The sequence below is a fragment of the Artemia franciscana genome, chromosome 7, assembly GCF_032884065.1.
Source record: "Artemia franciscana chromosome 7, ASM3288406v1, whole genome shotgun sequence".
Taxonomy (NCBI): domain Eukaryota; kingdom Metazoa; phylum Arthropoda; class Branchiopoda; order Anostraca; family Artemiidae; genus Artemia; species Artemia franciscana.
In genome coordinates, this window is record NC_088869.1 from 36,467,029 (window position 1) to 36,482,378 (window position 15,350).

General features: G+C 35.9%; 1 protein-coding gene across 1 annotated transcript in view; it reads left to right on the top strand.

The window, feature by feature from the left end:
- Positions 1–15,350, top strand: part of LOC136029218 (splicing factor 3B subunit 2-like) — a 62,382-nt gene that overhangs the window by 6,878 nt on the left and 40,154 nt on the right. Inside the window, exons 2-3 of the mRNA XM_065707424.1 lie at positions 1,748–1,841; positions 7,901–8,006. Of these exons, the coding sequence (XP_065563496.1) occupies positions 1,749–1,841; positions 7,901–8,006 (199 nt within the window). The 5' untranslated portion in view covers position 1,748. The remainder of the gene's footprint in view (positions 1–1,747; positions 1,842–7,900; positions 8,007–15,350) is intronic.

A 15,350-nucleotide genomic window follows, 5' to 3' on the forward strand; every position in this document is an offset into this window, starting at 1 on the left:
TACCCATCAAAGGTTATGACCCAGAGAAAATTAACATGATTTTCAAGAAAGTGGGAAAACCCCCCTAAAAAGTCAAGGAATCTTAATGAAACTCATACCATCAGATTCAGCATGTCAGAGAGCCCTAGTGTTGAGGTTTCAATTTCATATGCAAAAATGTGAAATTTGTATTTTTTTTTCCGGAAAAAAGATCACAGATGCATGTTTTCTTTTGTATTTTGTTTTTACTAGGGGTGACTATATTCAACCAATGGTCCCAGAGAGGATTCATTTGAATTGAAATTAACACTCTAGTGCTGTTTTTAAATGAAAAAATTTGAGGGCAGCTAGCCCCCTCCCCCACCCAATTTACACACACGGTTATCTGAGCAAAATTTTGCGATAGCAATTTTGTTCATCATAGTTGAAAGGTCCAATAATTATGCCTTTGGGGAGAAGATGACCCCCCACAACCCCTGAGAAAAGGGCTATGAATTCTGAAATTTGCCTATATTATTCTCATATAGTGTTTGTTATTGGGAAGTGGTGTTGTAATTGGTAACATTGGGTATTTTACTGCAATTTCACAGACCCCTGTAAAATTTGCATTTCACCTATTTTATGTTAATTTACATATTTTACCAGTATTTTATGTATTTTACTATTATTTTATGTATTTTACCAGTATCTTATATATTTTACAATGACTTGCAATTTTCAGAGTACAAAAGTATAAAGAGGCTGGCAGAAAAAAGGATTGAACATGATTTTTTTTTGTCTATAGCTGTGTTCCATGGTTTAAAAGGCAGCCTGTATGACATAGGTCTTTTGTTATTAAAATGGTAAAGTATATTATAGGAAAAAAATGAGCATGGGAGGGGGCCTAGGTGCCCTCCATTTTTTTTGGTCACTTAAGGGCACTAGAACTTTTAATTTCCGTTAGAATGAGCCCTTTCGCGACATTCTAGAACCACTGAGTCGATACTTTCAGCCCTGAAAAAAAAAAAAAAAAAACAACAAATAAACATGAATCTGTAATTTGTCTTCTGGCAAAAAATGCGAAATTCCACATTTTTGTAGAAAGGGGCTCGAAACTTCTACAATATGGTTCTCTGATATGTTGAATCTGGTGGTGTGATTTTCGTTAAGATCGTATGACTTTTAGGAGGTGTTTCCCCCTATTTTCCAAAATGAGGCAAATTTTCTCAGTCTCGTAACTTTTGATGGGTAAGACTAATCTTGATGAAGCTTATAAATTTAAAATAAGCGTTAAAATGCGATTCTTTTGATGTAACAATTGGTATCAAAATTCCAGTTTTTAGAGTTTCAGTTGCTATTGAGCTGGGTCGCTCATTTCAAACAGTTACCACAATCTGTTTGAAAACATGTTTTTAAATTTCTGGTTGCTTTGAGCTAGGGTTAGGTTACTTTTTACATTGTTGCCCTAATTTCCCTGTTTAGGATCCTTTGGTTTTGAAATTTTAATGGAAATATCTTCACAGTCTGAAATTTTAATTAGGTCTACATATAAAAGAATTTTTCACACTAAGAATCAATACAAACATATTTTTATTCAATTATTTTTTGTCCTTGATAAGCCACTCTTGGTCCCCTTAAATCAAAATTTAAAATCAACTAGATCCCCCATCCATTATTCCCTCACAGTCTCAGCTGGATACCTTAGTCTGTTAATTTGTGCCATTAGTTGTACCTTGCGATATGCATGTAATACGCTATTAAACTAATACTGCTGTACTTTACATTTCAGAATGAGTAGTACAGTGCAGCAAAATCAAGAGAAAGGACTTGTTCCATCCTTAATGCAAAAACTTGTTCCGCCTCCTCCTGGAATTGAAGAAAAGGTAAATTTCTTTTTACTCTTGTGTTACTTGCACCTTACATTTAATAGAGACAAGATTCACCTACTTTTGGACTACAGGCCAAAGCCATCAGTTTGGCCATTTTAATTTAAAGAAATAAAACCATCACTAATAATTCATTAACAAGCAAGGAAAATTTTAATTGTCATGTTGATGGATTTTGAGGCTGCTTTTGACAATGTTGATAAAATTTTACTCTGCAGAACTCTAAAAAATATGGACTTACCAGAGGGGATTTTCAAATTCTTAGATAATTACCTATCCGACTTGCATTGTAAAGTTAGAGTCTATAGAGAATGCTCTAATGTCTATTCAGTGCATAAAGAACTCCTGTTGGGGTCATCACTTAGCCCTTTATTGTTCACTTTGTTTCTGTCAGATTTAAAGTTCAGCTCTGATAATGCTTGCAAGATGGAGTTTGCTGACGATCTTTTGATTTGGAGCTGTGGGTCTAATACAAAAAATATGGCAACAGAAGTAAACCAAATGATGAAAGAGCTATGGGCTTTTTCTATGGCTTATTCTCTTCTGGTATCAGCATCAAAGACTAAGGCAACAATATTTTACAAACGAAAAGGATTCGTCCCTCCCAAAATATGGATAAATAGTAATGAAATTGATTATGACCCTTCTCTCAAACTTCTTGGTATCCATTTGGACCATGGTTTGACTCGGAAAAACCAGATTGATTTTGTTAAAAAATGTTGCATGGGAAGGCTAACTTTTTTAAAACGTATAGCTACTACTAAATGGGCCAGCTCACCAACAGTTCTGCTTAATTTCTACAAAAGGTCTATCTGGTCAAAGATTGAGCGTTGTATTGAAGCTTACAAAGGATATTGCAAAACAAGTTTAACAAAGTTGGAAACCCTCCAAAATATGGCAATAAAAATAACCTATGGTTTTCTCAAGCATACCCCAAGTCATAAAATTAGGGCACTAACTGGTACGTCATCAGTACAAGAAAGGAGGAACATGCTGGTAATCAAGTATTAAATAAAATTCAAGCAATTGGTCAAATACATGGGTTTTTTTTCAAAAACCTTTAGTAATAATTGTTCAATGAATAATAGCTGGCATATTTGCTCTTTGATTCTTTTCACTGAACTAGTTTCCAACTGGAACAATGATGCAGTAAGTTGCATTTTACATCTTCAGCCTCCAAGATGTAAGTTTAATCCTATTCAAGTATGCACTGAGTTTATAATGGATAAGAAGTCAAGTTTTCTCCCCACTCAGAATAAGGTAATTTTCAGACAGAAAGTCTTAAATGATTACCCTAATTTCCTACAAATCTACACAGATGGTTTGATTAAAGGATTAAGAGGTTACTCTTTGAAAAATTTGCACAAGGCTGCCAAATGGATCTTCCATCCTGACTGCTGAGATTAAAGCTATAATTGAGGTACTTAAGGTAGTTAAAGCAAAACCTCCACCATCAAAAAAGTGCGTTGTCTTCTCAGACTCAAAGTCAGCTTTACAGTTGATTTATAAAGTGCAAAAATCAGCACCTGAGTCTGATTTGTACTGCCTATGGAGCATTCTCTTTGACCTTCAACAGAGAAATATTATCATCCATTTTCAACACGTTCCAAGTCATCAGGGTATACGCTATAATAAAGTCGCTGATTTGTTGGCAAATTCTACAGTGGATACACCCATTTTTATCAACGCCAGGTCTCTCACTCTACATGACACAACCCAACATAGAATACCTCAAAAACGATTATTACCTCCTATTCTCATCTTCCCATTTGGGGAAACTAATGTTCTTTATTTCAGAATGAAGAGTAATTCTCTGATTTTAAGAAAGGAAGAATATGAATAGAATAAAAGGGACAACCCACACTGTAGATTTTATTTAAAAGTGCCTGAAACTTTACAACGCATAATTTTTGAATGCTACAGCACAGCTTACCTGGCAGCAAATATCAAACGAACATTTGAAAGACTGAAGACGAATAAAGGTATTGATGAGCTATTTAAAGCCAATTATAAGTCAGCAGATGAAATATACTTGCACAAAGGCATAATGGATTTTCTGGTGCATAATAATATTGTTTGAAGAGAATAAAGTGAGTGCAGAAGAGAGCGAGACCGAGTGCTAAGAGCCGTATAGGCACTAGCTGGCCTACAGGCCTTAAATTAATGGGAAAAGACAGCTCGAGTACTCGTACTTCCCATAAGCTGTCCAATTCCATTGTTTCTTATCATCGTTTTGTTCTGTTATATGCATTGTTTTTATTATTTGAAAACCCAGAGTATTATCTTCCTTAAGCATTGTAGAAAAAAAAACATATTGATTGTATTGATGTTGATGGCAAAAAAAGCCTTTTTGTTTATCTGATAGTTGTATTGGTTTTCATTGCATTAATTGTGGATTTGGAAGAAACCTCCTAGAAGCCAAAAGGAGTCTATTATGGATTCCAGGTGCTGTTTTTCGGAAGAAGAAGAACAAGACAAACCTGCAAGAGGCCAACACATGCAAATCTGAGGTCAGTTTCTAGGCTATATTTAGCTCAAGAGAGAAGTTTTTGCAGCAGACAGGTTTGAACTGTCAGTCTTCAAAGTTTTCAGATGGTGCTTTATCCACTGTGAGAAATATTCAAAGAAATATAATCGTTTTTGACCGCTTTTTTTATGCATTGTATTGGGTGCCTTGAAAGACACAAGGCTCAGGCTAAAATCTGAAATTACTGATTATTATCTATTAAATCTTGCAGTCTGGTGGCAAAAGCCAAAAGGTTTATTTGTGTTTATTTGTTTTATTTATGTTTTAATGTATGGTCATCTTCTTTAACAAAATGCTTTCTTTTTTTTTGTCTCAAAATCTTTTTTCTCAAAAAAGAAAGAAAAGTTTTACCAAAACACGCTTTATATTTTGCTTATGGAATATTCCAAATTTTCTTATTGAAAAACTCGATCTCAAAATTTTAAGCTTTATACCAATCCCAAAAAGAGATGTTGCTATTGCAGCCTTGAAAAAAGGAATTACAAGGCTTCCAAGTAGGGAGCTTTCTAAAACCATCTATTTTACTTAATGAACCCTGGGAAAAAAATAATGCATGGAAGACATATTGTTGATTACTAAAACCTTATTCGTAATTTGATTCAGCTAATAATGAGACTTAACTAACGCCAGTTCTGTTCATAACGAGATTTAGTTAAATTACTGAGACTAAAGCTAGCACTGGAGGTCAGTTCAGTTTGAATTTTTGCAAATTTAAGAAAGGCTCCTCAGTTAGAGAGCTTCAGTATCAATTGTTGGCTGTAAGAAAAAAAAATGCAGCATACAATTTACTTTAAGTAAAAAAAAAGAAAAGAAAAAAAAACTTGTGGGAAAAGAAATCAATTTCTGATGTGTCTTTTTTTGTGTGTGTGTCCAATCTAACAATTATCTATTTATTTTCCCAACAAAATAGTCATTCTGATCATCTATACTTAAGAAGGAGTAGAAAAAACAACAGAAATGACTAGAAAATTAAGAAAAAGAAGCAAACCCAAATAGTGTCTTAGCGACCAAAGTGTTCAAATGGACTTTTGGTGTCTTTTTCCAGCCAAAGTGTTTTGGCGGTTTTTTATTTATTATAAGAAAGAACTTTAGGTAAAATACTTGTCGTGTAAAATTAGAATGCTTACTACAACAACCACAAAAAAAACCAGGAAGAACCAAATAAATTATAAAAGAAAACAGCAAAAAGACCAACATACTTGTCTGCCTACCTGGTAGCAAATTGATTTATGTGAAATGACGTGTTGACCAACTTACACTTCAATCCTTGGATTTTAGGTGATTCCATCACCTTTGAAGGCACGCTATTTCATTCTTTTGCAGTCCCATAAACAAAGTGGTGCTGGCCAATCTTCTTTTTTGGCTTCATAGCATAACTTTTTTTATTGATCTTGCTGAATAATGGCTGAAATTGAAAAAATAATCTAGCTGACTATGATCGATCCTTTTAATAATTCTTAAGCATTAATTCAATATATACACCTCCTCCGAAATTGATGAGAAGGAATTTGGAACGGGTAGAACCCTTGGGAGTATGAAGGATTAGAAAGACAGGAAATCTTCTTAGTATCCTTTTTTTTGTATTCTTTCAGTTTTTATGTTAATCTGTAATATTTATTTGAAATCAAATTGCGGAGTTAAACTCTAAATTTGGTTCCTGTGCGACTGAACTCTCGTTTAATTGAACCTCCGTTTACCTCAAGCTCGTGCAGCTCCCCCCCTTTAACCCAGCCCCTGTTTGACTAAATCTCCATTCAACCCAAACTCCATGCAAATCAACGCCTGTTTAACTCAACTCTGTTTGACTTCATCTCCATTCAGCTTAACCATCCTCAAACCAACAATATAACTAGAAAACTTAATTTAGCATTTTTGTTGGAAGTGATAAAAGCTGATTCGAATGTATTATGAATATGAATGTATATGAAAATTTTCGAAAGAGCTGAAAATTGTCTTTTTGTCTTTTTATATCTCCGGTACTAATAGGGCACTAGAACATTGTAGAGATCTGTTTACGGTCATTTGAAAGCTTATACTCACATTTATGCACTTTTTATAATTTGTCATGACAACACCGTCATAAAATGCCTTACGGCACCAAAACGTGATTTTAATGTCATTTCCGGAGCGGACTAGCTTAAAACCATAAAAGGGCTACCACTGAAATCTCCATGATCAAGGCCCTTAAAGTGGTATTTGAAATCTCCGTCTTGGATACCTCCTTCCCAGTCCTATTTGCAAGTGGAAATAAAAGAGATTTGAAAAGCTGCAAATCGGAAAATCATTCAGATACAAAGCTGATTCGTGAATAAGTGCTGCTATTTATTGTCAAATCAATGCTAAAATTAATTACGAAACAAATTCTTGGGAATTTTGAAAAAGAGCTTGATACCCGGACGTCTTCTTTTTCTTTTTTTTCCTTCAGTGCTACTGGGTCGTTGGAGAACGTAAAGATGTTGAAATGAGTAATTATCCAGGGTTCTCGGAAACAGGGTTTCATTTTTCCCAGCCCGTAAAGCGAGAATTAACTGATAAATAGTTTAACATTACTTAGCATACCTCACCAGAAGATTCCTGAAGACGATTCATTCACAATTCAGGTATGGTTCTAAGTGTAATAATTGCTATTGTTGGTCCTGTGGTGGCGCAGTGGGTCTGACCTTAGATTGGTAATACGGGACCCATAGATCGAATCATGCTGCAGTAATGCATTGCAGGGCCGACGCAGGGACCTTAGTAGTCAAGAAGCGTCGTTAATCTGATACAATACAATTGCTATTGTTGCAATCTTCTTTTAGATTCTTCTTTTGTTGCAGCAGAAATTTTTAAGCCTGAAAAATTTTGGTTTCTTTCCTGTTCTCTCAATTTTTCTCCAAATTCTTTTTACTATTGTGTTTTCCTAGACTAGAGACTAAATCCTATTAAAATTTAAGCCCTACGAGGGAAAAAGCTATTTAAGACTAAAATTCAGGGACTGTCTCTCCTCCCAATTCATACATTTTAAAACAAGCTAGTTACAATATTTGATTGGCAACCGAAGCGAGAAGTATATTTTGGAATTCTAGTCAGTGCTAGTTCAAACTTGTGCTTATGCTTTGGGTTGAGTTGATTCAAATAGGGCTTGATTTAAAGGGGGGGGGGAGTGAGTTACATGAGGGCTGAGTTAAATGGTGACTGTGTTAAACGGGGATTGAGTTGCATAGGGGCTCAGTTAAACGGGAACTGTTTGTGGTTGAGGTAAATGGGGGTTGAGTTGCACGGAGGGTCATTTGAACTAGGATTCAGTTAAATGGGTTCAGTTGCACCGGAATGAGTTACGCGCAAAGCTTGCAGGTTCTACAAGAGATTCATAAAGTCTAAGGAAATTACGAATGTTAAACTTCTTAAAACTTCTTTTCAGAGACAAAAGGCAAAAATTTATCAGAACCTTGTAAACATGTTTATCGAGTTTCAAGCAAAAATCCTTGTGTTTTAAATTTTCTCAAGTTTTTTTTTGTACTTCTTGCAGTTTATTTTAATTGTTTTATAGACTGAAAATGGCCCCCGTTTGCCTTCAATTCTTGAAGATGTCCTCAAGTTAAAAGAAGAGAGAGCGAAACAGCTTGGTATTAAGGTGGACGAGCTTGATACAATTGGTAAGTTTTTATAAATAATAACTTTCTTCCTTTATAATCTATATTTAGGAATTGCTGCTCAAAAGCCCAAATTTGCTGAGATACGGGGAGGCAATGTTGAATTTTAATACAAAGCGATAAAGGGAAATTTTTGTTTATTTGTTTATTTTTGTTTATTAATAACTTGAGCTTGAAGTTTCAAACATTTGAAAAGTCGGCTTAAAGAGATCGGCTTATTTTGTCAAAGGTCAGGGGAATTGAAGAAACGTGCTTTTTGCTTACTTTGGAAGTTTAAGCAGTTAAAAATAGACCTTATTGAATTTTATTTTTGAGTGAGTTTGGATCTTCTCAGTGTTTTCGTTGGCTAGAGCTTTCAATTTTCTTTCATCTAAATGCCTTAATTTTATTGCTTCTATAGTGGGAACTGGGCTGGGTTTGGTAGTTTTATTGGAGTTCTTTTGACTCAGGGACTTCTGAACAAAACTTTCTCTCTACTTAGATTTCTTTTTTTTTGCTACTTCACTATAAAAATCCTAAACCATAAAGATCCCGAAGGGACCATAGCGAAAATTTTTATGTATGAATCTAAGACGAAAGTGTTTTACCCGCCTCCCCCGTTCTCTCTGCAAACACAAAATTTGTAGTCTCCTTGTCTCCCACAATACTTCCTGACAGATTCAAGCCGATTCCCCAAGCCGTTACTGAAATATTGTAGATACGGGATCTTGATAAAATTGGTATACATAGTGTCTTTTAATCTATTCTGGTACTTAACTGTGCATAGATTTGAAGTCCAGAGGGACTTACAACACAAAGCTTTTAGACGGACCGAGGACAATTTTTAAAGCCCCCCCCCCTCTCGCTAAAGTAAAAATTCAAAATAAGACATGCTCTTCGACACCTCCTGAAAGTTCAACTCGATACCCCCTTAGCTCTTCTCCCCAAATGTTGCAGATACACTATTTCCCGAATTGGAGTTACATGGTATCTGAAGATTTAAGCGTCGGATGGCTTGCCCCCAACCACGCATTGCACCCCGGCCGAGGGCTGAGAATCAGGAGATCGGCACCTGCGCTACGCGAACCCCAATCGGTTTGCATGCGAAAGTTTGCTTTGTTTGCTCTGTGTTCACTGGCACATAGCCCAGAACTTCTACTTGGGTCAAAGATAACACTTTTTATGTCCTCCTATTCCTTCCCCAAAAGGCTATTTAAATTGTCTTGTCCTATTCCAATTTTCCCTGAAAGTTTCGACTCCATTGCCCAAATCTGGTCCCGAGATGTTGCAGATAATATGTTTTGAAAACTTGAGTACATATAATGTCTTTTGATGTACTCTGGTACGTAGGTTGTCTTAGAGTACACTCTTTGTAAACTCCGGAAATCATGACATAGAAAATGATTCCTAAGAGTTCAAAGCTGATTAGAGAGCCAAGACTAATCATGCTCACCTTTTCTGCTAATAATGTATTTTCAAAACGTGAATGACCATTATATCTAATAATATGGCCAGTTGCGCACGTCGTTTAAGGAGTATACCTTCGGGAAAATAGGAAATTTTGGCTTAGGAAGCGATTATAAGAGCTCTAAGCCGACCAGACGGCCAAAATTAAAAACGCCTCTCGAGAAACTTATTTGTCGACAATGATCAGGCTCAGTTTCTTTTTATTTACAAACTAAATACAAGCACAATAAGGGTATGCCCGCCGAGAGTCTAGCTCATATTATCGGGTACCCAATAACACATAAAAACAAAATAATATATTGCTGTATTTGCACACAGTCACACTCTTTTATAAATAAACAAAAAGAAAAAAAAAATGTATGACTTACCAAGCTTCACCACAAGCCAGCAGCCAAATGGAGAACACACCATAACAAAACACCAAAATAAGAAATATTGAAGTAAAGCCGCGGGGAAACTCGACCAAGAGAATGAGTCAGCGGGACGATCATATCTAAATAAAGAAGAAGAAAAAAATAATCAAATGGTTAGTAAAAGAGTTTCTAATTGTTACACATTTCAAGGCCATTGCCGTGGGGAGCTTTATCTGGGCTGCTGGAGGCGAACTTATTGTCCCTTTTCACTATTCTGATAGTCTGTGATCCATAGGCCTGAATCTATCGTGGTGTGGCACACCTCTGCTACAATTGGTTTTTAGGGTAGATGCTTTGGTAATCAATGTTGCTCAAGGCTCAAGGTTCTTTTATTATAACCAATATATACAAAATATTAGGTAACTCAAGGCTGAGAGTATAGCTCGAATGCAATTGAGCTACCTTTAAGAAACACTAAATATGCACAAAATTAAAAATAAATACTTCTCTTAACCAAACTTGACAGAAATAAATAAAAACAAATCCCGTGCCGTACGATACCACTTCCATCCTCCGCGCACCATCCTGATACACAATTAAATTTACAATTTAAAACCAAGTGAGTCATAAGACATCTGGAGGCCTCATGGGCGAACCCCAGAGACCAACCCAATACTAAAAAAAAAAAAAAAAAAAAAAAAAAAAAAAAAAAAAAAAAAAAAAATCATATTATTTAGATTTATAACTTTCAATCAGCACTCTTTTCAACTTCCGTCTTATAGCATCTATGCTTACATTAAAATCAATCTCATTTTTCAATCTTTCCCAATGTAGAGGAATCAAATACCTCAGGCAAAAACGCGACCTCTCTGTAACTACCTTAGGAGTCCACAAATTATATTTACCACGGGTTTCAACTTGTGAAAATAAGACCCATCGATGCAAAATATCTGGGGAGCTTTTCTCGTTCAAGCTTAATCTTAAACATAACACTTAAAAATTGGGTACTTTGCCGAACAGGAAGAATATTATGAAGTGAAAAAGGTTCTCTGTTGTGGATTTTAAGGGGAAGCTTGATGGCGATGGCAGAAAAGGTTTAAGTATACGAACTGCTTTATTTTGGATAATCTGTAAAGGGGTAACATTACTTTTAAAAGTGTTCAAAAAAATAATAGATGCATAATCAAAATGGGATTGCACAAGGGAAAAGTAAATGGATTTAAGAGCGCAATATGGAAGAAGGTTTTTCAGTCTGCACATTATACCAACTCCACGGGCAGACTTTGCTCTAACCTGGTTAATTTGCTCTTTCCATGACAAATTCTCATCAAACACAACTCCCAAATATCTTATCAATTACAACCCTTTCAATAACAGACTCAGGTTCATTCGCAGAAAGGGAAACTGATTCTATATCTGGAAACTTGTGACCCGTCCTACTGTAAACAATAAACTTCGTCTTCTTTCTGTTCAGAAGTAGTCTATTATCAGAGAGCCAAGTAGACAATCTATCATATGCGGATGTTAAATTGACCACTAGCTCTTCACGAGATTTACCAGAAACGGTTGCTGCAGTGTCGTCAGCAAACTGAGTGTCTATAGAAGAAACTCCAGTAGCTGAGCACAAATCATTAATGTAAACTAGGAGAAGCAGAGGTCCTAATACGGATCCCTGGGGAACACCAACCTTATCTGACTGCTGTAAAGAATCAGATCTAACATCATTATATATAAGTATCTGCTGCCTCCCATGAAGATACGATTCAAGTAACCTAAGGCAATTACCACGAATACCAGCATTCGAAAGCTTATACAAAAGAATTTCATGAGAAATGGAATCAAAAGCTTTCTGTATGTCTAAAAATATAGTTGCAAACGTTTCTTCACGGTCAAGACCATCATTAATATGTTGGACAATAATAGCCATAGGATGATCACTGCAATGCTCTTTTCTAAATCCAAACTGAAGTTTAGAAATGTAATCAAATTTCTCAAAAAAAGAATAAATTCTGTTATACAGTGCTCGCTCTACAACCTTCGAAAAAGCAGAGAGTATCGATATAGGACGATAATTAGCAGATAGCTTCGGGTCATCACCTTTATGTAGGGCCACAATTCTTGCTGATTTAAATGTTGAAGGATAGACACCAGTTACAAATATAAGATTAATAATGTGGCATAAAACCGGTGATATAACTGGGAATATTTCTTTGACCAAATTAGTCGAAGATCCATCAAGGGCTTCAGATGAACCGTTCTTCATTTTAGATATGATCTGTTTTAGTTCAATTTCAGTAACCGGGGAAAGGAACATGCTTTTATCAGAGGGAGGGGGCATGTGATCTTTAAATAAATCATTGTTATTATTATTTGGAGAAACATGAGATGCATTAGCTGTTTTTTCACCGATGCTTACAAAATGAGCGTTGAGCAAGTTCACTATTTCCTGCTTATCGGAAGAAAGAGTACCATCACCACGTAACATTTCATTCGGAAATGAAGATTTTTGAGACCTTCCCAACAGAGAGTTAATAAGTCTCCAAGTATGTTTTTGATCCCCACGAGCTTCTACAAATGATTTTTCAAAATATCTAGCTTTTGCTTTCCGAATTAACAGTGTCAGGACATTTTTATACTTTTTAAACTCTTCTTTATTTTTAGTAGATGGGAATGACATAGATATTTTAAATAGCTTATTTTTTATTGAAATAGAGTGTAGAAGCCCGCGTGAGATCCATGGTTTTTTAGGGAGTGTATATTTTTTTATTTTAATGCGTCTCAATGGGCATGCTTCATCCAAGCACTCACGGAAATATTTTAAAAACAGAGCCGTAGAAATCTCAGGGCATTCACATTCTAGAATTGCAGTCCATTCATTTAAATACAAAAGGTTCCGCAATTTATCCATTCCTTCTTTATCAATTTTTCGAGTTTGTTTAAATTCCGAAAATTTTGGTCTGTGATTAATTCCAACATCCGCAACTACCACATAATGGTCAGAAACATCTGTAAATATAATATGCGAAAGAGTAACGGGGATAGTAGAAAAAATATTATCAATGAGAGTAGCCGTATCTTCCGTAACCCGGGTCGCAGACCTGCATGATGGTAAAAGTGATTTTGATAGGTTCATGCACAGAAACTCAAGCGATTTTTCATGCAAATGATTAGAAATTCCCGGTCTATTTGTCTGAGCTAACAATAAATTAATATTAAAATCACCCATTACCAGAACTTGCTCAGAATTCAAATTAGTCACATCTTCAATGAAGCATTCATAAATTCGCAAAAACTCTTGTAACGAAGCCGATGGTGATCGATAAACAACACAAACAAGAACTTTCCTATTATCAATCACACACTCAATACAAATGCTCTCAAAGGTGCTGATTCTGAGTATTGGGGCACACCGGCTTGCAACCGTGTATAACAGGTTGATTTTTGCCTTATAAGCACAAAATTGACCAATAAGGACATTTTTCTGAGGCTCTTAAATTGCAAGCGAGTTATAACAAATTATGCGTAGTTTGACGTCCAAAGATGAGTAGGTTTTTTTTTTTTTTTTTTTTTTTTACACTTTTAAGTGTCTTATTTTTCAAATTAATTACATTTTTCAAGTATTTCTTGTGATTTTTTTTTCTCAATTTTTCTTCAGAACAGCATTACTGTTTACTTTATTTTGAGATTGTCCTAATTATTTGAGCATTTTGGTGTATCCTTGATGACGAAATTTTTGTTTTGGAGGGAGTTTTACGTTTTCTAACTATATCTGTGGAATGGTTAGGAACATCGTGTTGATGCATGTTGGATTTATTTCAGAGAAATACCACAAAATGACGGTTATGGGATTCAAACATGAAATGAAGCATTTAATGTGTCATCTAGGACATTTTTCTTCGTCATGACACGCCACCTGGCGGCTGAAGATGATATGGCGTAAAGGGAAACAATAAAAACGATTTTATTTTTGAAAAAAAGACCTAATAAGATACTTTTTATTGTCTGATTAGATTGCATTTTGCGCTTACTTAGACTGTTCGTTTAGCTAGACATTATCTTTTCATCCACCAACAGGCTTAAAAATGCCTAGCATATTCACAGAAGAGTAGGATAGTCATGACTTCTGGAGCTGAGGACTAAAAAAAAAAATATAAACTTTGAAACAGATGATAGGTAAACTATGATAGACATGCAGTTGCAGCTCGCGATAAGCCTTTATTCAGATATGGACAATTGCAATATAGACATACACAGAGAACCTCATTGCCACATTCATCGTTTGCAATTCGACGTTTCTCATTGCAATTCGACGTTTGCAAGCAATATTAAAGATACTTATTTTCGCAAAGTCACAACCTGAGCCACTTTTAGTGTTATAAAGAGGTGAAAATCAAGCGCTTCTCCTTGCTCATGAGTACGTTTACATGGGTCACATCGCGTTGCCCTTAAAAATAACTCGACAGTCTCAGCTAGTGCTTCAAATTTATATGCATAGCTTTCTCTATTACTCTAGTCTCTAGTCTCTTCTAGCCAAATTTTGACCCCCCCCCCCCATCTAAAAAAAAGTACTTATTCCTTCACACTTAAAATTGTAGGTAAAGGGATTGATACACATCCTTACCAGAGAGCACATGTTTTTTTTGGTGTTTGGAAGAAATCCTAGGGTAATAATGGTTTCCTTATGTCCTCAGCCATCCGTAAGAGAGCCCACTACCTGCACGTATTTCGTGTGTTTTCTGGGATCTGCCAATCAGAAGGATAATACTAGCAAATTTTTCTGGATGAGATCTGCCAAGGCCGTAGATAATCTCATAATTGGCGAGAAGTTAGCTGATGATGGTATACTCTCTGCTGCTTCTAGACTTATTTCTTGTCTTACAGATAAGGAAACTTTCCCTTGCAATTATCGTGGCACATCACATTCTTGTGATGTGCCGCGATAACTGGCCACGTGGCACTGGCATTTGAATAGGAAAATTTTTGTTACCTTTGATACGACGCAGTACCTGAGGATACTAGTTGCTGACTTCTTTCGGTTTTTAACCTTTTTTTTTTGTAACCGTAAGGCTCAGCTCGGGGCGTCCGCCACAGAGGTCACTGATCAAGTGCAATGTGAAGTCAAGTTCTTACCCATACATGCTCTTGTGTTGGGTGGATTTGGTACTTCTTCTAAAAAGTCGCTAAGACTGTGGGTTCTGCCTTACTGCGGTACTCATTGGTAAGGTTCTTTCTATGTGTTTCGTGTCCCTGAATATTGGTCTCAGGCAGGATCAAGAGATTTTGCCGCATTGTGAGACAACTGTCTTGCCGTCACATTGCAGGTCCTCGGGATTTTTCTTGATTGGTCGTCAGTAAACCTTCTATTCCTACTTCACACAGAAAATAATTCCAAAAATCAACATGATTATGACAGCTGGTCGAGTCAGTGCACTTTTTTGACAGGAATTGATACGAACGCAATGCTTCGCCACGAAAAATGAAGTTTAGGAAAGAAGCCTAGAACTTTGGTTAATATCAGACTTTATGAACACAAAGCCGTGTGAACTCA